The sequence below is a fragment of the Sander lucioperca genome, chromosome 13 (genome assembly GCF_008315115.2).
Source record: "Sander lucioperca isolate FBNREF2018 chromosome 13, SLUC_FBN_1.2, whole genome shotgun sequence".
Taxonomy (NCBI): domain Eukaryota; kingdom Metazoa; phylum Chordata; class Actinopteri; order Perciformes; family Percidae; genus Sander; species Sander lucioperca.
The window spans coordinates 29,781,792-29,807,054 of NC_050185.1; the positions used below are offsets into that span (position 1 = coordinate 29,781,792).

The following is a 25,263-nucleotide window of genomic DNA, read 5'->3' on the forward strand; positions in this document are numbered from 1 at the left end:
CAGAGAGAGAGAGAGAGAGAGAGAGAGAGACGCTCGGTTGATCAAGATTTATTGTACATGGGAGATAAGACACACACACACACACACACACACACACACACACACACACACGTACAGACCACACACCATGTACACAGGAGATAACACACACACTGACACATAATCATGTACATACACACACACACACAGACATACACACACATCAAAGCCTGGGATCACTGCTGTCCTCTCCTCCCTCCTCTTGACCCTTAACCTCCAGCTCTTCATTCTTCCGTCTCGCCGTCTCTGTCTTTCATCTTTTTCACATTTGTTTCTCTCGCTGTCTGTAGCTGGCTCTCTATCTTTTCTGTTTGAATTTTAAATGGCTGATGTTTATTTTTTTAGTTTAGCAAGAAACACACAAAAGTTGAAGCTGGAGCTGAACAAATTAGTCAAATTGGTCAAATTTAAGTGCAGATTTTGTGGTAATACTTTGGCAATAATTACATTTTATTCACCAAGTTAATTGCTGAGCTCTAGGAACTAAAGAAGTCAGAGAGGACAAACAGTCAGGTTGGAGAAAAAAAACGTCAGATTAGCAAAACCTTAGAATTAGAAAAAACATAGACAAACAGTGACATCATGACCTGTAAATAATGTGGTACATGTCATCTAGATAACCTGGAGGCTTGTTTGCAATCTGTCTGATCATCTGAACGCCCCTCCAGACTTCGCTGTAGCAACGTCACCGTGTTCCCAGATCTCAGCTGTTCATTTGTTGATCATAACTGATAGAAATGATCGACAAAAACTACAAAAATACATTTTAATGACTTGTCATGTTCCTTTTAATTGCCAATGGAAACAAACAGGCTCTAGGAAGATGCCTTTTTACAGATACTAGTTGGGGATTCTAATGCACTGAATCACCAAAGAGCAACCAGAAACTGGCGACGCACAGTAAAGACATAGTGTAAACACAAAAACAAATTGTATCCATCTGCATAACCCAATAAAAGTAACCTTAACAGTTGCCTGATACTCACAAAAATCTTATGAAAATAAATGCTAAACACACCAATTAATAAGCCAGTTAAGAGTTATGCTTTTTTGAAAGGTGCACGTAAACGGCCCCGCAAACCTACGCAGAGAAGGTTGTTGCAGGTAACAGGGAGTCAGAGGAGCCAATGTGGGGAATATAAAAAAAGGCAAACGTTATTCAATCGGTATGTACAAGTATAAAAGAAAAAGCCATGCAAATGTCTGCAAACCACTTCATAGAGAACCAGAACCGGCTCAATTGTCACTAAAGTTTCGCCAAAAGCTCAAAATCCTGGACGAGCCCCCATATATCACATCAGTTTTCAAATTTGTGAGAAGTTCAGAGTCCATGCAAGAGAAGAAGTGCTCATATTATGCTTATGGCTTCCCCCCTTTCCTTTATTGTGTTATATATCTTTTTTGTGCATGTTATAGGTTTACAAAGTGAAAAAGCCCAAAGTCCACCCCAAAGGGACTTACCATCTCCAACAGAAAACACTGTTCACTAACTGCTCCAAACAGCTCTATTGTAGTCCAGCCTTTACTTCAGAGACAAACGTGGTCACTTTGGAACACACGTTATAATGCTCGCCTAGCTGCTAGCGTAACACGCCCTCATACTCTGCTTCTGACTGGCTAGTAGTCCTTACCTAGGTACTGCGCATGTGCGACTCCCAACAAAGATTGAACAGAAGTGAGAGGTCTCACTCTGTAGCTAAAACAGAGAGCTCAACACACAGGGTGAAAAGAGGAGCTGCAGCAATGTGCAGTACAACAAAAATGTTTTTTTGAAAATTAAACCATGTAAACCTATTCTGATGTAACCTCTAAATACAATTATGAACCTGAAAATGAGCATAATATGAGCACTTTAAACAGATGTGTCAAAGCTAAAGGTAACAAACAACGGCATGTGGGAATCAGGAATGAATGCAATGCATTCAGCTGAGGGAGAGAGAAGTAATGACCACATGGAGCTGCATGCAGGTGAACTAGACACGCTGACTGTCAGCCAGTTTCCACCTGATCTCGACATGGACAGCCCATTTTTGTAGGTTTCCAATGAAAGTATCAGTGTAGCCAATATGACAGAGACAAGGACACAGAGCTGCTTTATTTTAAATTATACTTTATTTCATATAAAAACAAAACAATAAACAAATAAATTAGATATTTCTAAAATAATTCTCTTGAGGAAATGTTTAAGAACTCTGTGATTGTTTACAGTTTGTATCTGGGAGAAGAGCAAATAACTGGAATGTAAAGATGTAAATGTGTCCGGACACTTTGTGTGTTTGTATGTAAATGTAAAAAGCTTCATTCCACAATGAGACACCAGATGATTGACAGCACGAAGAGCAAACAAATGAGTAGAGAAGATACACAAATCCTTCATTGATTAAACGGTTGACTGGCTTCACACAAAGGAAGATGATTGGAGGATGCATTTAAAGCATTTTGGAATGAAACCCCATTTCAACTTTGCAACACTTGAAAAAAGAAAGCGAGCAGTGAGAAATGAAGCGACACAACTGGCGATGCAGGTACAGTATAGTATAGTACATTTCGGATGAAAATCAATTAAATTCAATGGAATCACCGGATTAACTTGGTACAATCTCTTTTTTGTTGAAATCTTTTTCTGTCAGTGGTTGTTTGGTTTGTGTCTAAATTGTTTTGCTTGTGGTCAGATTCAGCAGGTGGAGCGGGACTTAGTTGGCATTTTTACCCCACAGGGGAATTTTCTGCAGCTGGTCCCGATGGTGAATCTGAATTAAGATTGGTAATTTCAAACATGGTGGCTGTGGGGATAAAGATAGGGGCGTTTGGGAGAGAAGAGGAGACATTACCATAATAAGAGCCTCTTCATTTGCACACAAGCAATCCCCACACATCCACCACCAACCCCCCCCCAAACTCCCTCTGGTCCGTAGTCACACCCATTAAGCCTGCAAAGCCTTCATTGTCCGGCCAGGCTGCGGACCTGAGGACCCCTCGCCAACAGATTGGGCTGGGTGAAGGGTTACAGCCAGACAAAGGAGGCTTCCTCCCCCTTCTCCTCTATTTGAAATCAATCACACTGGCTTTCACATGCAGTGCCCCCCCCCCCCTTCCCCACCTCCTCCTTGTCAGCAGTGACAGTGGGCTTGGGCAAGCTCCCCAACAGAGTCCCCAATGCTATTTAGGTTAAGTCCCATCCTGGACACACTGTCTCTGACAATGTAGACTGAAAGAGTAAAGCTGTTGTTAGAGGAAGCGCACGTAATGTTGTCTCAAAGTTGACGTGGTTGTTTAAACATGTAAATGAGTCTCATGAGCTTTGAACACTTCAAAACTTGCTAAAAACATTTTGGTGGTTTCCGTCCAACAACAGCAACAAGAACTGGAACTCTTTCTGGTATTTAACCACTAATTGTTTTCCTGGGCTGGAGGTCGAAGCAGTTTACTACAAAATGACAAATGGAGGGTTTCATTCCAAAAAAAAAAAAAATTAAGCCATCTTTAAAGGCACCAATCCATCATTCTTTAACCACATACATTTGAGGTTTGAGTTGTTGAATTTTGTGTTTCTCAGTTGGTCAAGATTTGGGTTGGTTTTTAAAAATGTTTGCAAAAGTTGCTGATGTGTACCAATTTTAACAGCATCTACTGTTAATTTATGATTTGGGTGATTTTTGGAGATCATTAAATACAATTTGTTTTTTTCTAAATTGAATATTTTTGGAATGAAACATGGACACGAAGACAGTGTGACAGCTGCGACAGGTTTGGCACTTGAAACACCAGATTAAATTCCTCTCTCCTTTCGCCTCCAATAACCTTCATTTTTGTGTCATTCAGAATAATTTATGAAAGACAATCGTCTTTCTGCTGTTAATATGTACATACAATATTTTTTATATTCTAATATATTCACAGGAAATCATATGGCACTTTGCTGCCGCTACAGCAACTTCTTAGCACAAGGGATCCTGAGATTTAAGACCGTTTTCTTTTTAAATAAGCAACACAAAAGTAAAATAATCTTATATAGAGAGATTTAAATTTAACAATCAGTTTCTTCTTTTTTATCATAGCAAAATAAATCTTTTTTTTGTTTGTTAAAAATGTCTTTATCACCGAGGTTTCTCGCCCTGGTTTTGGGATGTGTAAGGAGATCATTGTCCGTCGCCTCGCTGAGGGAGAGTTGATCAAAGAAAGCATGAGTACCAGGTTGGTTTTTTTTCTGTGGTGTTTAGTGCCGCAGTTTTCCAACTTTTCCAACTTTTCCAACTGTTCTTGGGCACAGTGCCAGAGCTGATAGTCCAAAGTACCACGTTTAGTTTGTCCTTTTTTCTTCTGCCCACGATGAAATGCTTTTCTTCAAACCTTCACCGTGTGATGAAGCCCACCGGCCTTAGTGCTCCACGTGCATGCATGTGTTTCTATGTGTGTGTATAAATGCCCACCTGTATCTAAGGGCTTCGCCTGGTGCCATAATGGAGGTCCAATGGAAAACTTCTTGAATAGAAGCTTCAACTTAACTTTAGAAATGCAGCGGCGGGCCTCCAATATGGCCACCAGTGGATGCGTTACCTTGTGTTCATGTCTGTATATGTGTGGGTGCCTTCAGTTGTGAGTCTATCGGATGGCCTTTTTCATGTCTATACGGGAGCGCACGTCCTGGTAGCCCAGGAGGCAGGGGTCGGTGGACAAGGCATCGTGGGTAAAAACAGAGTCGTTGTCGGAGGAGCAGGAGCTGGACGTGTCCTCGCACGACGGGGAGTACTGCTCGAAGGGTGTCGACAGGTCCAAGTACTGAGGGGAGACAGGGAGGTCGGATATTAGAGAAACGTTGGTGTCTCAAGACAAGAGGAAAACAAACTAATCCACATTTAAATGTTTGTAAAAAAAAAAAAACTGGCGGGAAACAGCTTCTCAGACCTTCTCAGACAGTTTTTCAGACCGCTAGTGAACATGTTGTTCATTTAATGCTTCCGTCGCAGTTGTAGACCAATGGAAACAAATTTAAATTTAAAGCCTAGAATATTCTTTTAGTGCGTGTACGAAGCAAGTAATCAATCACATGACTTATTGACCCATCTGCAGGCTGCTCTGACATTTCAGCAATTCAGACACTGCAGCCAAACATTTGATTTTGTTTCTGTTGTGAGAAGTTTATAATAACTGGATGCTGCTCTCTGTGCATTTACTCTCATGTGCTGAACACATCTGGACAGCATATTATGAAAGAGTGAAAGACAGGATGTGTGTGTGTACATCTTGACGAGCCTGTGTGCATGTGTGAAACCCACCTCATCAGAGATGGACAGCAGCACTTTGTCCAGCTCCTCCACCAGCTGTTTGAAGGTCGGCCTCTGGGTGGGAACAGCATGCCAGCACTCGCGCATCATCATGTAGCTACAGAGAAGAAAACAAAAAATAAATAAATACGGCTTTCAGTTGTGTAAATATATAATTTGAGCAAAAGAAAATCGTAATAAATTATGCAAATATGACTTTTCATCCATGTACATGATGTACCACTACACTTTCAAACGAGGCCACGGCCATTTAGGAGACAGGAAGTGTGTACTGTTTCATACCATTGACGCATCTTTACTTATAGAGAATTTATGGTTTAAGTTTAGTCTTTAAATGCCCTAAAAAGATAACTTACTGTCCAAAAAAACCCTTTTTGAGTCAAAGAAATGACTTTGACAATACGCCCACCTCCCCCCATGAATGGATTTTATGAAATGTTATATATGCTTATGCTGCACCATTTGTGCTGATGGAAGCCCTTCTCTCACTGCTGTGAGACAAAAACCTGCTAAAAACAACATAAGAAAGACTCTAGCTTACAGTTCATGTGTGCAGTTGGAGGGTTTGTCCATTCGGTGTCCCTCCTTCAACAGCTTGAAAAGCTCCTCGACGGGGATACCAGGGTACGGTGAGCCGCCCAGCGTGAAGATCTCCCACATCAGTACGCCAAACGACCACCTGTAGGATCAGGGGGTGTACAAAGATGTTAGGCTATCAGAGAGCATTTCAAGATATGATAAATTTAGGTTTTTAGGGGGAGTTCAGATTTGATAACATGAGGTTTTGACAAGACAAGACAGGAAAGGAAACATTACTGTCATGTTTTCCTGCAGGTATTTTGTATACGAGAAGTTGGACTTACACATCGCTCTGGTGTGTGTAGACTCTGTCAAACAAAGCCTCTGGTGCCATCCACTTCACCGGCAGCCGTCCCTGCAGAGCGGACATGGACACGTTAGAGCCTCACCTTCATTCACCATAACAACTCTTTTTTTCGCTCACAGTCCTCCCCCTCTTCCCTCCTTGTCTCCCCGCATTTCTAATTAAGTCCCATTAAGCCTGCTGCCAATCAGAGGAAAACATCAGACATCTGTCCTGAGGAGTATTAAAGCTGTGAAAGGAACCTGGCTGAGGAGCAGACATGTTTATGAGAGGGTCGGAGGTCAACTAAAAAGCAAAAAACATTCGAGCAGTAATTTATCTGCACTCATACGCTCACTACTGGAAAACAAGAGTTCAACACTGGAAAGCTACAGGAGTGGGTTAAAAAAGTGGTTCCTGAAAACATGCAGCTACAAACTGTCACTTACGTTGGTTGTTTTCTTGTAGTAGTCGATCTGGTGGACTCCTCTGGCCAGGCCGAAGTCAGCGATCTTCATCACGTTGTCCTCGGTCACCAGAACGTTCCTGGCTGCCAGATCTCTGTGGATGCACTGCCGAGAGAGAAGAGAGAGAGAATTAAAAGACTGACACAAAGCCCTAAAGCCAACTGCTGGGTCTCCCGATTAGAAGAGTAGCATGCAGTTGAAATGGTGCTGGTGAATGTGCTCAGAGATTTAATGTCTAATTTGGAAAGTGGGCTGAATGCTATTCAGTATGTTGCCACTTGTTTTTAACACCGCTCTCCTTTTACAGTCCTGGCCTGAACAAGGAGGGCGAACTAAAGTTTATTATCAAAGCTTGTTCCTTTGCATTGAGACTTGTGGCGCGACACACTCTCCTCTCTGTTCCAGGCCGCGGTTTGGAGAAGTCATGTAAAAACACAGAGGTACGGGAGGTAGAAATGATTCACTGCAGATTTTCTCCAAAAATGAAAAGACTCAGCAGGAGTCTAAAGTCATTTTAGTGAACGCTACAAAATTAAAATGTCTTTATATAGAAACCCGGGAGTTTGAAGAAAAAACAAACCCTTTGGGAGGAAAAAAAGAAAGGCACTGTGTGCCCACATTGAATGGATGTCATTAAGTTTATTTTGGTTTTCATTCGAAATAGACGTGGGATTTGTGGGGACGTGCGAAATGAACCAGTCCTGGTTTGTGGGTCTCCCCATAATTGAGGGTTAGTTTCAGGCTCCTGCATTCTTGAGAGGTCGTAGAGCCAGAAACCCGATGCCTGCACCCAGACGACGGCTCTGCTGCCTGTTTGCTAACAGATTTATGGCAGCGCTAAAAAGGACAAAGCCCTGCGACGGAGGGGACGGACAGATGGATGGAGAAGAGTAAACAGGACTGAAGCTGCAGCAGCTTTCTGCTCAGGAATGTCTGTCTCAGACACCGGCTGGCAGACAAAGAGACGTGTTGATAAGAAACACACAGCCAGAGTGCATGCTGGGAAAATGAAAGGAATAGAAGCATGGGGGGCAGACAAGAAAGAAAGGGACAGACAGAGAGATGGGGGGGGGAGGAAAGGAAAAGGCTGCTACTGCCATCCAACTGAAGGCCAAGTGCCCAAATCCAAAAACATTGAACTCAGTCCTAATAACAACTCCCTTTAATTCAAAACCAAACTTCTGATGTTACCGATGTTGCTTTCATTTTGTGGCTGTATTTCCCGCCTGGGGATGTGGATACATTTTACTGTAATGAGGTCTGATACGTAAACATCCATCTTAAGTTCCTAAGAAGCACCTCAAACCATAAAGCCTCCGTCTGGCTCACACCAAAAGTATAACTTCTGTGTTTTAGAAATGTCTAGTTATATTTGAGTACAGAACATATCTGTTGTGGCTACGCAAGCATACGGATAGTTTCTGCTAAAAGCAGCAACAAAAAAAAACAACTACATGTTTGTAGTTCACAGTGCCATTCGACTGGTCAGTAAATCGAATCATTTCTGCACTAAATCTTAGTTTCCTGACGAGCTTTCCAACTACTGGTAAAAAAGGACAGGAACTCGCTAGACACAAAGTGCCCAAAATAAAATGTATGAGTGTTTGACACTGGGATTACCGCCTCTTGTATCCATGCAGTGCTTGCAGAAAAGATTTACAGCCACTAGAGACTCACTTTATTTATTTCCACTCTTTAAAGTGAACGTACCCTTTTAGAAGCCAGGTACTCCATCCCTCTGGCCACCTGGTAGGCGCAGGACAGCAGGTCTTTGAAGGTGAGCTGCTCCTCAGGCACCTTGGTCACATCAAAGGTGTAGTCCAAGCCTGGGGGTCTCCGGGCCCGCAGGTACTCTCTCAGACTGCCTTTGGAGGCGTACTCCACCAGCACATACAGAGGGCCTGAGGGGGGAACACAAACAGGATGAAGGACTATTGTTTGTTTTTATTGTTTCTATTGTTGTTTTAGCCTGGAGGCTTGGGACCACCATCGTTGAAACACTCACTAAATTAGTTGTCTGTTGAAATTTACAATAACGAGGAGGTTTGGAAGGAAGCTAACCCTCAGTTGAAGCAGAAATAAAACAAGAAACAAGAAAGGTTTAGCCAGATGCTCACCATCCTGCGTGCATACTCCAAGCAGGTTGATGATGTTCTTGTGTTTGTCCATCACCTTCATCAGCTCCATCTCCGAGATGAGGTCTGCCAGATCTTTGTCTGTGGCGTCATCTTTGGGGAAACATACACTTCATTTAGAAAAAGACAGCAGACTTTTGCGGATCTCTCGAGGTATTTTTGTGACTGTATCATTTCTTTCCTACCTTTGAGCATCTTAACCGCGACAGTGGACGCAGGATCCGGAGAGTCCTTGTTGATGCCGTAGGCCTCAGCTCTGACCACCTGACCGAAGCAGCCTTCTCCTAGAGGTTTGCCTAACGTTAAACTAGAGAGAGAAAGAGTGAGAGTTAGTGAAAATAAGTATGTCCAAATGAAAACTGTACAAATACATAATTTGGGGCTCTGGTTTTTAAAAACATAGCTTGGGTAGAGCCAAAAATGGCCTGCGGGCTCGTTTCTTTTAAGCTCCATGCACAATGTTTAAATGAGTCCCAGAAGCCAAACTAAACATAGTGAAGAAATGCTCTTGTTGCAGCAACTTTTAAGTAAACTCTGTAAACGTATCGTTAGAGTAGAGTGTAATTTCTTTGCAGACAATGACAGAAGTAATTCTAACTTGCAGATAACTTACTTCTCCCTGGGGAACTCCCAGTCCGGGTCGTAGGGCAACTCAAACTCCATGACTCCAGCCAGCATGGGAGAGCAGCTGGACGAGAGGCGAGCCACCCTCATGAGCGACGCACTGGACTTCCCTGAAGAGTTGGAGTCCACCGAGTACTGAAGGAAGAGAAACAGAAAATTTTGTTTTTAGGAACATCCAGGAAGTTGTCAAGTGTGGCCACTCTGAGCAGCTATAAACACTTTTGCCTCAGGATGATGCTGCGTACGAACTTTCAAGGAAATCCCCCGGCCTTAAGTCATAGTCGATTACTTTCCAAAGTTAGAGAAGACATTGCGTCCTGTACCTGTCTGCGGAGAGGAAACTTGGAGAGTTTCTGGACAGGGAGGGCGTCAAACGGCTCCCTTCTGGGATGGACCTGCATTCGACACAACACCACGATGACGATGGCCATGATCAGAGCCAGGAAACCGCAGGCGTAGATGATGATGTCAGTGTACTTGGTCTCCATGGTATCCATGGCGTCTGCTGCTTCCTCCTCTGTAGGAAGAGGGGGATCAGTTCAAAGTTTGTCAGTACTAGGATGTCACTCTCTGAATCTGTTGCTGTCAATTTAGAGCCATGAATATAATATATCAAGTTAAGTTAAGTTAAGTTAAGTTAATAATAATCAAGTTTTCTTTGTGCAGTGTAGCTTTATATTTAAGTTTGTCAATGACAATGCAAGCTATTAAGTCAATTCTTTTCAGCGCTGAATCCAGTCTAGTCTTCCGTTCGTTCTTTACCTGAGAGGACGGTGAGCCAGGCGGACTGGTGCGCAAATCCGATTGAATTTCCAGCCAGACAGGTGTACTCTCCTGAATCCTCCATGGTAACTTTGGACAGGTAGAGCACCTCCACCTCTGACATGTTCAGACTGCCGGTCTGCACAGCACGGATGTAGAAAAAGTGACATAAACAGTTAGTATCCAAAACAACTTCTTTTAAAACTTTCACTAGAGGATTTAACTGTTATTGACTATGCTTAGCAAATGCTAATGCTACTTTTTTGGGCACCTATATGTCAGGAAATCAGTTTGTAACTGTATTAAATATCTGAAACAAAATGGCAAATGGGAGCAGATAAAGCGGGTTCCAGTCTTTTAGACGGAGATAGAGAACCAACCTTGAGGACCCGGACATAAGGCGTCCCGTCAGAACCGAAGCGGCTGCCGTTCCTTTCTATGTGTTTGAGCCACTGAATGTGAGGCTGGGCATCGCTGTAGACCTTACAGTGGAACTGGACATCGCTGCCCACCACTGCTGTGGTGTTGGCTGGTAGACCGGCCTGCAGGATGGGTCTGTGTGGGGAACGCTCTGTGTTGGGAAAAAAATCAAAGGAGAGATGAGCAAAGTGAGCAAAGATGAAAGAGAGAAACCAGCCAGAGCGTAAAGGATTTCTCTCCTTCTTGGGGCAACAGTTTATAGGAGATTCAGCGACATGGAGAAGAAGATTTAACTGATCTGCCAAACTTGGTTTCAGAAATACCTCGGCAGGACAAAAGTGGGGGAATCATAGGGAGCAGTGGCTAAAGACATCCAAATATTTGGCCATTTAAAAGTCGACCAACATGGCTGCTTTGTAAACAAACATCTAAAAATGCCCAGTAGTTGTCACTGTCACATATAATGTGTTTGCATGCTGGCATACAAGAGCAGGAAATGTCATTTTAGGAGGAAAATCGGTTCCATTAGTGTGGCTCTTTGTCAGCTGGTCGCCGGGCTCTCTTTGATCTGCGATTACTCTCGCTCTCTGATCTCGTTAGTTGTCTCGTTAGTCTTCTCCCCCCGTAGACGGGGACGGAAACTGACCCCGCGGTGGACAGACAGCGAACAAATGAACAAACAAACCGCAGCCCTCCTTGATCTCCTGTCACAGGTCAGGTAGAAAACTGGTGTGGACACCTGACCGTCCATATCCTGCTGAGGCGCCCCTGTCACCTTCTGCTCACCCCGCTGGTTGTCCCCTCCCTCAGACTGGAGGCTACTATTTGAAGGCATGATGCTTTCTCCACAAATGCTATCGCAGCAGTGAATATTGTCAGCCAGACCACAAAGCATTGACACTCAGGTTTAAAGAATAATCACTAATGTCTGTTTTGCTTAATTCAACAATTCAACCCGAGTCCATGACATGTTACTTTTTAATTTGCACACACTCTCTAAAATGTGTCCAGGCAGAACTGGATCATCCGTTTCTTACCCAGGACATCGAGGACGTAGCTGTGAGCGATGGAACCATATTTGTTCTCCACCATGCAGGTGTAGTTTCCTCTGTCTGAAGGCACGACGCTCTCCATCACCAGGCTCCAGTGCTGGTGTCTCAGCTAGCCGAAGAAACGCACACAAAAAGAAAACATCAGCATGGATCGACACACACTGAACTTTACAAACTCAAATATCTCTGAAAGCCCTGGCGGATCATCCGAATGAACCCAGCTGTCATTCAGCTTTATTTACCATTCAGGAGACAAGAAACCATCCTCACCTTGATGCCTCCGATGCGGTGCTCGCCTCTAAATTCACGTCCATTTTTGAGCCAGCGGATGCTCGGGATGGGGCTGCCCATGGCCGGGCAGCGAAACTTCACCGTGTTGCCTGCAGGAACGGCATACAGCTTCTTCTCCATACGCTGGGTGTGGGTCCAGTAGGGACCTGTTTAGACAAAGACCAGTCAATGAGCTTTTAGTCAGAATGCTCGGTTGAAGGTTAAGTTGTAATAATTCCTCAAGGAACAACAACACACCTCTGGAGAAGTAAACCTGGTCGTTTTCGATCTCAGCCGATGAGTCCTCCAGCCCGTTGTCCTCATCATCGTCCCCTGACCCCAACGAGTCTGGAAACAAATAAAGGCACTATGAATAAACATTTCTCAATTATTGTTTTGTCTATAAAATGTCAGAGTTCAAAATCCTCATTGCAATCCAACAACCTCAAAAAAATCAAATTGCTTGTTTTGTCAAACTAACAGTCCAAAGCCTAAAGATACTCAGTTTACTATCATATAAGTTAGGGAAAGAAGTAAATGTGGGCATTTTAGAAGGCATGTTAAGCTAAAGACATTAGCACCAACACTGACATAAAACACAAATCTTAAGACGGTGTTGGTGTCCTTACCTGCCACAGTGATGGTGAAGTTCCTCACAGGCTCTTTGGTTCCCCGGACAACACAAACGTAAACGCCAGAGTCCTCGTATGTCACGTCCGTGATCTCCATAATGGCTACGCGGATCTGGATACGGGGCGTGGGCAGAACCCGGACTCCCTCCTTGTACCAGTTGACCGCCATGCCTGGCCGGGTGCTCGTGTCGCAACGCAGTTTTAGGACGTTGCCCGGCTCCAGCAGAAGATGTTCTGTTGTGTCCTCACTCAGGTCCTCAAGAACATCTGTTGAAACCAAAGAACATCGGCACAACATTGAGTCTTTCCTTAATTTTCTATACATTTTACTCTTTCACACATATTGCCACTCAGGCCAGTCAGCCGGTTATTTCTTCATCTCCTTTCTAAAGCAAGTAGCCTTCCCCTCAACTATGACCTTAACACTTCAACCCCATTATCTCCTCTCCCCACATACACACACACACACAATGACATTACCATGGAGACCAGGAGGCCTGACTGATCCAACAAACCCCCTCTTCATCTTTTTGTTCCCCTGCGGGTTATTGTGGGACTGAGAGCGATCTAGCTAACACAGCAAACTCCCTCCCAAAAAAAAGAAGAAAGTAAAGGAGGAGGAAGAGAGGCTGAAACTAATGAACATGTTGCAGCGTGACAGTGGACAGAGAGTAAATCTAAGGGGCGGTGAAGTTTCACTGAAGATCTAAGTGAGCGACGGGAGGAGAGAAGTTCATTCCAGCCTGGGGAGGAGGACGAGCCCACGCAGATGGCCGACATACCATGGCTGTCCTCGATTAAAGATATTCTTTGTCGATTAACACTAACTAATGATTTTGTCGACTGATAAATTACTGGATTTGATTGACAGATCTGTAAAAACAGAAACATGGAGTTCTCCATAAAGAATCATGCAAAAGCATCACTTTAAATCTTTTGTTTCATGTTCACGTTGTGTAAGGAATGCTACTAAAACATTTGTCGTTTTGGATTGAAAATATTTCCATTTGCACGCAACTTTTCCCAGTATGAGAATGTGAAGTTACCTGATGGGATGTCAGCAGCAGTCAGATCCACAGTTCGGGAAATGATGGTACCTGTGGAAGGGAAAAGTTGTGGTTAGAAAATAACGTGATTCTTGGTCCGATAGATGCAACATTGTAGTGTAATTAGGCTAAAATTCACACTGGGCTCATTGGAAGCTGGCACAAAAACTAACAAGATAAGCCCAAGCGTTGGTGTGATGATAAGAGTGTCTCACCAGGCAGGACATCCAGCCATGCCGACTGCATGGCCTGCACTGTCTGCCCTGCGTGGGTGCTCTCAGCCATGCAGAGGTACTCTCCTGCGTCCTCCAGAGTGATGTTGGACAGATGCAAAGTGTTCACCTTGGACATGTTGCTCTGCAGGGCCTGCATGGAGGAGAGATCATTGCAACATCTTATATATAATATCTAATATAATGAGGACAGAATCGGAAACTGACTCAAACTTGTTTATTTGTATCTCAGCTGATCTGTTCTCACCGTCAGAGCTCTGAGGTGAGGCTGACCTCCCTGGCCGACCGCGGTCTTCAGCCACTGCACCTTGGTGGACGCCGGCCGGTGGACTTCACACACCAGCGTCGCCTGACCACCCACCAGCCCTGTGGTGTTTTCTGGGTAACCTGGCACAATCAGAGGCCTGGACACCCGGAGATCTGGATAACAAAAAGAAGGGTGGAGAAAAAAAGATTTTAGATATTGTGGAGGCATTTTACCTCCTTGTGGATTTCACTTTGAGATTCATTTTCATCGTCTGACTTTAAAAGTAGCAGAAAGACCCTTTTCCTCTGACTGATTCTCATTTACTCCTAAAATACCAGATCTCCAGGTGTCGTGTTATGGTTAGGTCACAGTAAAGGAGTTTTAAGAAACTGCTACAAACCTCCTTGGTCTAAACGCACTCTCCAGTGAGTGAGACAAGAATTGTCAAAACACACCTTTGTAGTTTCAGTTTACCTCTAAAAGGTCTGGCAGCAGTAGTACACCATGTTCCTTAACAACCGCTGTCATTTAATGCCACTAGGGGCTGGTGATAGAGTGCCCTGATAACCCGGCTACTATCGTATCAGCATCATCTACAGTGCCATCCATTCACTGGGTCACTCGTCCATTTATGTGCTCGCCCAATCACTTGTTGGAGCATATGTGCACCCTGGCCGGGGACTCGCTGCTCAGTCACTCAGAACGAGCAATTTTCCAGGGCAATTTTCTGTCTGATTGCTTCCTGCGAGCGCTTAGTGAAAAGGCAATCTGTTCCCTTGTCGGAGTGAAGTGCTGCCCAGAGTGCATGTGGAGGTAAAGCTTTCAGGAGCACACACACACACCTACAACCTTGTTAGTGGAAAATCAGAAACGCTGATTGGTCAAAGCAGCCAAAAGGAAAACACATTAAAAGAAACGTTGTGATTGATTGCTTTAATGTGAACAAACTACCAACTGTCCTCTGAGTTCAAATATATTAAGAATAAGAGATCCCAACAAGCCACACTTTCATCTAATGGAGCAAACACAGTAAAACAGTTGGCAGTAAATCACAGAGATGAGCGCACACACACACACACACACAAACTTACAGCCGTGCTAATGAACTTGCAGAGACAGGGACGGTGCCCTGGAGATGAACTCGCGGTAGAGTGTGAATTGTCACCCAGAGGCGAGGGGGCAAACAAAACACAACACAACACAAACAAACCGCTCGAGGGGTGCGAGCCAACCATCAGCCAGCCGGCCGGCTGGGCTAGCAGAGCAGAGCAGAGCAGAGCCCTCTGTGGAAACCAGTTGGGACAATGAGGAGTCTCATGCCCTGACCCGGGAACCAAGCAGCAGAGCTATGGATCCGTTTTATAACGGCATCGCTACAGAACGTCTCAAATCATTCAATGATTCTTCATGATGCTAGAGAATTTCATTCAATCAGGTCAGTTTGCAGCTTTAATACTAAGGAGCTGGGGTAGCTCCGTAGTATTATTTTAACCCCCTAATTACCAAAGGAAGAATATTACAATTAATACATGATTTATAACACATTGTTATGTAGTTGTATGCAAATACTGCAGAAATACTTCTCCACTCTCATGACAACTGAGCAAACTATCTGCTCATGGGAGGCCACAAGATGCGACTGAAAGCTCCTGAAGAATTCTAGTAAGTGAACCTTGAGTTACTTTTTAGTAAGGAATGAACCTTTGAGCTCAACATCACAGATTTGTAAAAATAGTTAATGAAGCATTTGCTGTCATGTGTAATCAAAGATATTATTAGATATGATTTAGTTTGTGTTATACTTTGTTAGCAATCATTCACTATCTATTTCATGTATGAGAAGTAGGGGTGCACCGATCCGATATTAAGAACGGATATCGGTCCCGATATTGACTAAATAGCTGGATCGGGGATCGGAAAAATTAACAGATCCACGGGCCGATCCAGTTTTGTTAGTTTTTTTCCCTCTGTCGCACACGTGTCGCATGCTGGAAGAGTTGAGTGTACAAATAAATAAGAATTCAATACATTACATCTATGTTATTTTGTCTTAGTTAGGAAAGTAATGCTTAGTTAGGAAAGTCTGGTGCCTTTAGTCTCTTCCACATGGTGGAAGGAAGGTATAAGGTGGAAGGTATACAGTGTATTATTAATTCAACAACGGTATCGGATCGGTATCGGGTATCGACAGATACACAAAGCCCTGACATCGGTATCGGGACTGAAAAAGTCAGATCGGTGCATCCCTAATGAGAAGTTATAATAAACACTTGTTCCAATGGTCCAACTCTGTCCGAAACCCTGTGCCTAACCAGCAGATGCACTCCTACAAATAAAAGCCAACCTATTTATTCCGTGCAGAGACTAAAGCAAAAGATGGTATTCTTTGGGCGCACTCTGTTCTCCCTAATGTTATACAGTTAAACAATTGACAGCCTTTTGTGATGCTATTCAAAAATTCTACACATCCATGTTGGAGGAAAAGGTTTTTTACATCTCTCTTAAAATCACAGGATTAAACCAGCCAAGGATTTAAGTTGCCGACCATCATTTACATCATCTTTGTACATTTACTGATTTTATATCAGCATTGTTGACTGGATAACAAGCAGCCAAGACAAAAACTGTACTCAGACTTTTCTATAATCTGTAATGATGTGGCAGAAAAACACAACTGAAAATACGTTTTTCCGGGGGGGGGGGGGGGGAAAAAAGAAACATTGGACAAGTCATATCCCTGCATTTAGCAGCGTGCGGTTAGTAACATTAGATGTATCATTATATTTAGCCACACGACAGAAAAACGCCCGGAGGCTGAAAATACTTCAAAAAGATTCATGAAAACTTTGTTGGATGAAAACAAGAATGTCTCTCTTCCAATAGTTCTTCTTTTTCATCCTTAATTCTGAAGACTGAATGAGATCTACCCTGTCAGGAGTCTGAGCAGCGCATTGTGGGTCCCTCTGACCCCTCACCACCTCTCCTCAGCTGGACTCATCTTTGGGGATGTGGGGGTCTCTTTTCACTCTTTTAACTGACATCCGGGGGGGATGCCACATCTCTGTCTCCTCTCAGTTACGATAATCGTCCTCCGCTTTCTCTTCGATGCGTGTCTCTTATCTAGAAAGTGACGCCCCACAATAAACTTCTAGAGTCAAAACCAAGAGTGACAAATCCTGATCATTTTATTCATTCGTTGAATCCGAGCTCTAATCCCAATTTTTCAACTGATGATTAGGACATCCAGGATGTCACAGAGCCGTGTTTTTTTGTGTTTCTTTTGGCCTATTTTTGAGCTGCAATTGCAGTAATATTTCTAGATCGCAAACCAGTTGTAGTAAATTTGCAACTGCTTCCTGAATGTACTGATAATCCTACGTAACACGTTCCACTGGGGAACTACAAAGTTGTTCCAAGGAGGTTTGATTGTGGAGACTGAGGCTTGACTTTGGCTTATGAAAGTGGTTCAGATCGGATTGTTTTTGCGCAGCAAAGCTGGAAGCATTCATCCACTTTGAATTGAGTTCATTCTTGCGATCACAAAATCACAGATTTGTGAGGGAACTGTTTGAAACACCAAAGCACCAAGATAAAAGTTGCAGCGCTACCTCCACAGCTGCAACCTGCACATTTTACGACCCAAAGATCTTTCTATCATCAATCCTGCTTTGACTTTTTTCTCGCCGTCTTGTAAATAAACCTGAAAAGGTTTTTTTTCTGCACATTGTCGTCTGAACAAGCAAGTCCCGGCTGGCCTCACGGGGCCCTGAAGTACAAAGTGGGGCCACAGAGATGAAGAAGAGACTGCTCGATGCCTCCGGGTCAACAACCCACTTTGTCTTTCATTAATCTACGTACAAAAATGTCACCTAGTCCTTTAATCTGATTTAAGGCAAGACATCACAGGTGAATAGAGTAAATAATAGGATAAGTAATAGATATCACCATTACACTTCCCCAGTTGATAACTTACATTAAGACAATCATTTTTTGTATTACAAGTTTTCTGAAAAGTAACGTTTAAATATGCAAATAAGGCATTATTTTCTTTAAAATGTGGATTCATATTTCACATATTCGAGTCAAAGGTTTTTACTGAGGGAATGTTGGATATCTCTTTTTACCACTCCATGAATCAGAAAAAAATGTCAACAGCCATAAAGAAATCCATTTTCTCCATGTTTTTAGGTACAAAATGTTGTATAAATCAGACAATGAATGATATACAGTATGAACAACCCGCTCTTTAAAAACCTTCAGAATATAGATAGGAATAAGAAAGGAAAGTTTGGTGTATGTAAGTTCTGGTAGACATTTCTAGGGTCAGAGAACAAAACTAATTTTAAGAAAACTGCCTCTCAAGATAAGTATTGTAAATTGTACAATACATTTTTATTGGAAACCATTATTTACAGACACAATATTTAATCAAATACTGAGCATCCTATACCCTAATATACTTTATGCAGAAATCTGTAGACGCAAATAGACAGTGTCGTAAAATAAACTCTTAAAATGTGTATTTTGGATGTTTTCTTTACATTGTGAAAGAAGACTTCTTATGGAAGCAGAATAGCCCATAATCTCAAAATTGACCAGTGAATGAAAAAGATAGTTTTGCCTGCCATGTCTGGCCTTAAAAACATCATCTACTTCACAGCTAAGGAGAAACAAGTGATTTTACTGATTGTATTGAAAGAGTATTCTGATTACATCTCAACTCAATGGAAACATTAGAATGGAGCTAACAATGGCTGACTTATTGCATTGGCTTCTGTTCGTAAAGCATCAATGTAAAAGCCCCGGCACCCCCCTCCCTCCTCATCCTCTACAGCTGGCACACAGCCAGGCAGATTTACACATCCGAGCCCCAGGGCCTCGGATGGATCAGGTAGCTTAGTTTACGGCAGCAAAAACACTGAGAGCCTTTTCCCTCCCTCCGTCCAAGACTCGACTGCAGCCGCTCTGTCATTTTTCCTGTCACCTTGACTTCCTCTGGGGCCACGGCTGCCAAGAAACTGACACTTTCTAAGGAGCAAATGTGGGCTGATCGAAACCTTTACAGATTCATTCACACAGTTACGTTTAGGCACGCTTCTTCTGAGCAGTTCACTGCGATACAATCACACCTTTCAGCCACACGCGTATCTGACTTTTATGCAACACAACCCCCCAAAAGAAAATAAGGAAACCATCTGTAAAGCATCTTGTGATTTCAGATCAGATTTGACAATGTTTTATAGTTTCAGGCGTCATCACCTGCAGAAAAAGAAACAGTTCAGGCTTTACCTTTAGTCCTTCCTTTGTCAATGGACCTGGCGGAAACTCTGTCCATCAAACAGAGCAGGAGAACACAGAAGGTGCAGATCCTCTCCATCGTCTGTGTGTGTCTTCTGGTTTAAAATGAAGGTAGAAATATACGCAGGAAGCCTGGAGTTGGCCTCACACTCCGGTCCCTGGCATTGGGAACTTCAGAAACCCACAAAAAGTCTCTAAATCAGAATCCTGCAGATGCAAACAAACATAACGGGAGACAGTTATCTGTTGATCAGAGATCTGGCTGGAGAGCAGCTTAAAGACACAAACTTCTCTGTTCAGTTTTACACCAGGTGGCATAAAAACACAAACAATTGTTCAGACAAATAGTAAAAGAGGCTGTTTTGACTGCGTGCAGCTGTATTCTTAACCAGATGTCCTGCTAACTGTCCCACTCATCGGCCTCACATTGTCCAGGCTCTCCTGCGTCATGAATAAGGAGCAGGGCTGTTACCGCCTGTTGTTTGTCAATGGATGGCCCGGCTCAGTCTGCCCCGGGATAATGGGCCCTTACTGGGAAAACACTTGAAACTTGCCAGGAAGCTACAGAATGTGAAGGAGCAGCAGAGACGGGCAGCTGAGGAGACTTCAGGTGGAAACAGGTGACTGCTCACCGAAGCGTCAAATACTCAGAGTGCCATCTGACTGCAGACCGCACCTTAAATCTGAGCGTTGTACATCCCAGTATAACTCTAAACTTTAACTCTAAACTGGCAATTATGTTCTTGTTTAATCGAGTAACTGTTTGGTCTATAAGTTGTCAGAAAATGGCAAAATAAATGGCCATCACAGTGTCCAAAAGCCCAAGGTGATGTCTTCAGATGTCTAGTGATGTGTCACCAACAGTCCAAGGCCCCAAAGATGTATTTATTTATATATCACAATGAGTTGGAACTAAGATTTAGGATCTATATTTGGCATTTTTTTGCCTAAAAAAGGACTTAATCGATTACTCAAAATACTTGAATCCTTCTCTTTTAGCTTTAAACATTTTTAACCCTTTTTATATATATGATTAACTGCTGCATGCATCAATGGCATTTAAAGAATTACATTTCCGTATTGAAATAAAAGCAGAGTTCATAAACAACTTCAAAAATTGTGCAACTCTGTTAAATGGTCCATGGAACAACAAATACCTCAATTCCATGAGAACTGTTGTTTCTACTCGTATTACTACTGAAAATATTATTATAGAAAAGTTTTTAGAAATCACATTTAAGTACAACACTGTTGCCATTAACTCATTCTGAACACAAGCTATAAACATGAACACTAAAGGAATAATACGGTGATTTTTTTTGCTGTTGCTGCGAGTCGGGCCAACTGCGCACAGGCGCCAGACCCTGGTGCGTGGCTCCATGCATGCAGGCCGCGCCCACACACACACACACACACACACACACACACACACACACACACACACTGTTTAAAGAAGCAGCCTGCTGAATGAAACGTATTCTTTCTTCATTTTCTTCCTTTCTTTCTTTCTTTCAATTAAGGACTGGAAAAAAAAACATTTTCCTCATTCTGCTGCTGATTCCGCTGCCTCGCTGCTGCAGCCAAAACACTTCAACTGTATTCTACTCTTCAGGCCTGAAACACGGAGAGAGCTTTTATTATAAGCATGGCATATTTCTGTCACTTAAGCCACACTTAATAAATCCGTCATATGCACTAGTTAGTCTCAAACAGTGCTTATGGACATGAGTTAGACCTGTTACTATTTCCTTTATACAGTTATAAAGCTGTCAGTCAATCCATTCAGCATGCTGAGTGCCTGGCGCATTCATGGGATCAATAAAACATTTAAATGCAGTAATGACTTTAGATGTTTATTAAGGGAATTGTCCTGTAGAAGTGTCTGACGAGGACTGTCATCATGGACAAGTCCATGCGGGTGAAATAACTTTTAAGTGTGTCGTTTTTAATAATTTAATATGCGGTTGTTGCTGTGATCTGAGGGAGTTAAAGCGTCGCTCTGAGCGTCTTTCCTCCTGACAAATAGTCCGTGCGGAAGGTTCAATGGCTGATAAGTGACTCGTTTAGCTCTGTGCGTGTTGCAAAACACAATAATAATAATAATAATAATAATAATAATAATAATAATAATAATAATAATAATAATAATAATAAATTTGGCCTTAAATGAAAGCCACAGTTTCTCTCCTGAAATCCCTGTTTAAAATGACAAAACGTGGATTTACATGGCAAATGAGCGATCCTGATTGGTGGAGAAATAGACCTTGCTGTGCCTTATTTCAAGACTGTGAGCTGTTTTATGAAAACAAATGGAAGAAAGTAGAATGAACTGGCTCTAATAACAACATGTAATGCTTTAAGTAGTCTAATTAAACGTGAGACTTTTAGTCGCAATCTATAACCCACATTCTAAAATGAATGAAACAACAAAGCTGTCGGTCCAAATTCACTCACCTTTCCTCCCGGTCTGTCCACGGATCGATGACTGGCACCAGTGGGGGATCACTCCTTATCCCAGTCGATTCGAGTGAATATTGAAATCCTCATTTGGAGCTCTGGTGTCGCCGCTGTATCATTTCCTAAAAGCAGTCTGTGAGCGTTTGTTGTGTATCCGCCGTAAAAACGAAGTCGATCTTATAAATCCATCAAAAGCAGCCCCTTGGAACATGAACGACAGCTGCCGGGCTCTCCTGGTGACCGGGGGAGCTGTGATCCCCCCTGGGCAAAGTCCACTGCAGCCCGGCCGCTCAGAGGGCTAAATCCATGGAGAGAAAGAAAACCAAACACGCAGCGAGAAGAGTGGATTAGCGCGAGTACAAAAACCTGTCCTTTCTCGCTGTGAAAATGTTGAAAAAGAGTCGATGTGGCGAGTAAAAGAGATTAATGAGAGGGTGATAAAAAAAACGTGTCCCCGCAGTTCAGAGTCCCCTCTTGGTTAAACTGTAGCCTTGGATAACTCTTTACGTGCGTCTTTACGCAGCGCTCCTGCAAGCTCTCTTCTTCTCGGTGAGTTTGTCCCGGTTAGATCGGAGCTCTGCCGCTCAAATGTTGGAGCTCAGCCTCCTCAGTCCCGTTTCCCTTCGACAGCAGAGAGAGACTGCGCGTCCTTCACACACCAGCCCGTATACAGCACTCTGCGGACTGCAGTCACAACAACAATGGTCAGAGAGCGGCCCGGAGCAGGAGGAGGGAGGAGAGAGAGAGGGGAGAGCGAGAGAGAGAGCGAGAGAGAGAGAGGAGGGGTGCGCTTCTGTTACCCCCACACTGAAAACACCCCTTATCCCTTAGCCTTTCCCTCCTATCCACATCTTGCTGGAAAGTTCCTGAAATCAGAACTTCCATAACAGTTTTGTGCGCAAATGTATATATTTTTTTTAAAGTGTCTCGTGCACAGTGACCGAGCGCGTGCCAAATTAACCACAAACTTTTTTTGCCTCATAATTTATTGCGGGGTTCATTGTCCTTTATGCAAACAGAGCATTAAGGCTCTATTAAGTTGCGGCAAGTGAGTGAATGCTGTGAATTGCATCCGTGTTTTTAATTGCATCAGTAAAAGAACAGGACCGCGTAATCCCATTAGCTGCAGCAGAGAATTAAGATCAGCCCTGTTTTTTTATAAGCTGAACCTTCGTGTTGAAGTAAGACCCTCGTGTTAATGTCTCTCTAAGGCTGGTTTTTGATTCACAAAAAAAAAGAAACATGAAAAGCAAGTTATTACAGTAACACATCTGATAATGACAATAAAGTGATACAAATGTGACCACATGAATACACTCACTAACTCATTAACTTGTTCTCCTCTTTCTCACTTCAGTTTCAAAGTTGAAAATAATGAACAGTGCATCTTTCTGTATCTCACCTTGATGATTTTTAATGTCTTTTGAAATCCAGAAGCAAAAAACAAATTTAAGATAAATAATGAACCCTTTCTCTGTCTTTCTGTTTTGTTTTTTTCTTCAGGTTTAACTCTGTGATTTTTGGATACAAGAGCAGTAACATTACAGTTAACGTCTGTCAAGGGTCCAAGACATCAGGACATGATGATTTAGAAAATGTAAAAGAAAACAGTTCTATAAAAAAAAAAAATATATATATATATATATATATATATATATATATATATATATATATATATATATAGATAGATAGATAGATAGATAGATAGATAGATAGATAGATAGATAGATATGGATGATCTATCTATTGTTTCTAAAGTTCAGAAAAATTAAGGATAAGTTTTCCAAACTTCTTCTTTCCTGTTTCCATTCCTGTGGCTCCCTTTTATTAAAGTATGGCTTTTGGAGAATTTGATGGATGCATTTATCATCACTACATAACTGAGGATATATTATTTTGGCATATTCAGAATGCACTACATGGCCAAAATACCATCTCTATGGACCTTTTTCACAGCAGACATGTTGACTTGTCATAGTAGGAACAGCACAGCTGAAATTGATAACCTTAACGATGGCTCAGTTCCATCAAGTGTCCCAGTAAGCTATTTCAGTGAGTCAGCATGAACAATACCAGGGCTTCTCCTAAGTGGAATGTAGCCATCATTAATGGTTTGGAATACACCTGTGCTTTTCCTACTATGACATGTCAACATGTCCGACGTGAAAAAGGTCTATAGACATCCAATGAAGGAAAATCTTAATGCTACAACATACAATCATTATTTAAACAATAATGGGTTTCCAACTTTGTGGCAACAGTTTGAAGAATCCCCCGTGCACAAAGCCCGCTCCATTAAGAAATGGTTCTCCCAATTTGGTGTGGAATAGTCTATATCCACAACGTTCCACTTCCGGGATTGTTTAGGTGCCGCTGGAAATTCCACCGGCTGGATGTCCGTTACCTTCCACTTTTTTTCTGTTGTAATTTTAAACTCCGGTCACTTTACGCTACGCTCTGCAGTGCCCTGCTACGCCCTGCTATGTCCTTCTATGCCCTGCAGTGCCCTACTACGTCCTGCTATGTCCTGCTATGCCCTGCTACGCCCTGCAATGCCCTGCTACGTCCTGCTATGTCCTGCTATGTCCTGCTATGCCCTGCTACGCCCTGCAATGCCCTGCTACGTCCTGCTATGTCCTGCTATGTCCTGCTATGCCCTGCTATGCCCTGCTACACTCTGTAACGCCCTGCAGTGCCCTGCTACGCCATTAACTACTACAACTACTATTTCTAGTCATAGTTCCATTATCTTTATTGTGACTATAATTGCCACTGTTCATCACACCCCCAACCGGCACCGTCAGACAACCGCCTACCAAGAGCCTGGGTCTGTCCCAGGTTTCTCCCTAAAAGGAAGTTTTTCCATGCCACTGTCGCACTAAATGCTTGTTCTTGGGGGAATTACTGGAATTTCTTTGTAAATTATAGAGTGTGGTCTAGACCTACTCTATCTGTAAAGTGTCTTGAGATAACTGTTGTTATGATTTGATACTATAAATTTATGAGGACTATGGTTAAAAGAAGCCAATAAACCAGAGCACACAATGCGAGGTGGAGCCGACCTGATCACCCAACATCGGTGTTGGACATCACTAAGGCCATTAGCCCTTAAGACTGGCAGGTTTAATGCCACTCCAGAAGAAAACAGACTTTGATTATTATGTGAGCTAGATGAAATTGAGAATGAGGTTCAGTTTTTGTTTTATTGTCCTGTTTACGAGGACTAAAGGTATGTACTTTTTACTAAAATTAACTTTATATATGATGATTTCTTCTGGCTGGATGATAATGACAAATTTTAGTTTGAGAAAAGGAACCTCTTTGTAGAAGATTTTATTTGCCAAGCTTGGGAGAGAAGACAGAATATTTTGTTTAATAGCGAGCTGTAAAATAACCTATAATTTTGTGAAATGTAACGAAATGCAACTGACATT

General features: G+C 42.7%; 1 protein-coding gene across 1 annotated transcript; it reads right to left on the reverse strand.

Moving 5' to 3' along the window:
* Positions 1-2,657: 2,657 nt before the first annotated feature.
* fgfr4 (fibroblast growth factor receptor 4) lies at positions 2,658-22,537 on the reverse strand. The gene is made up of 21 exons (XM_031308053.2): positions 21,827-22,537; positions 19,364-19,579; positions 14,075-14,247; positions 13,810-13,960; positions 13,595-13,645; positions 12,546-12,815; positions 12,175-12,264; positions 11,917-12,083; positions 11,632-11,755; positions 10,555-10,745; positions 10,175-10,313; positions 9,736-9,929; positions 9,402-9,547; positions 8,974-9,095; positions 8,771-8,881; positions 8,364-8,554; positions 6,636-6,758; positions 6,188-6,258; positions 5,866-6,003; positions 5,316-5,421; positions 2,658-4,818 (listed from the first exon to the last, which is right to left on the reverse strand). The coding sequence occupies exons 2-21, from the start codon at positions 19,449-19,451 to the stop codon at positions 4,642-4,644; spliced, it is 2,823 nt and encodes a 940-aa protein (XP_031163913.2). The 5' UTR covers positions 19,452-19,579; positions 21,827-22,537; the 3' UTR covers positions 2,658-4,641.
* Between the last annotated feature and the right edge of the window lie 2,726 nt (positions 22,538-25,263).

What these genes read in the sequence shown, in the direction of transcription:
- fgfr4 (XM_031308053.2), bottom strand. Translation starts at nt 19,451, where the DNA reads ATGGAGAGGATCTGCACCTTCTGTGTTCTCCTGCTCTGTTTGATGGAC. An exon ending in CTTATGTCCGGGTCCTCAAG is followed by an intron (nt 10,314 to 10,554) that starts GTTGGTTCTCTA and finishes CGTGCTGTGCAG; the next exon opens with ACCGGCAGTCTGAACATGTC. An exon ending in TGGGAGTTCCCCAGGGAGAA is followed by an intron (nt 9,096 to 9,401) that starts GTAAGTTATCTG and finishes TTCTCTCTCTAG; the next exon opens with TTTAACGTTAGGCAAACCTC.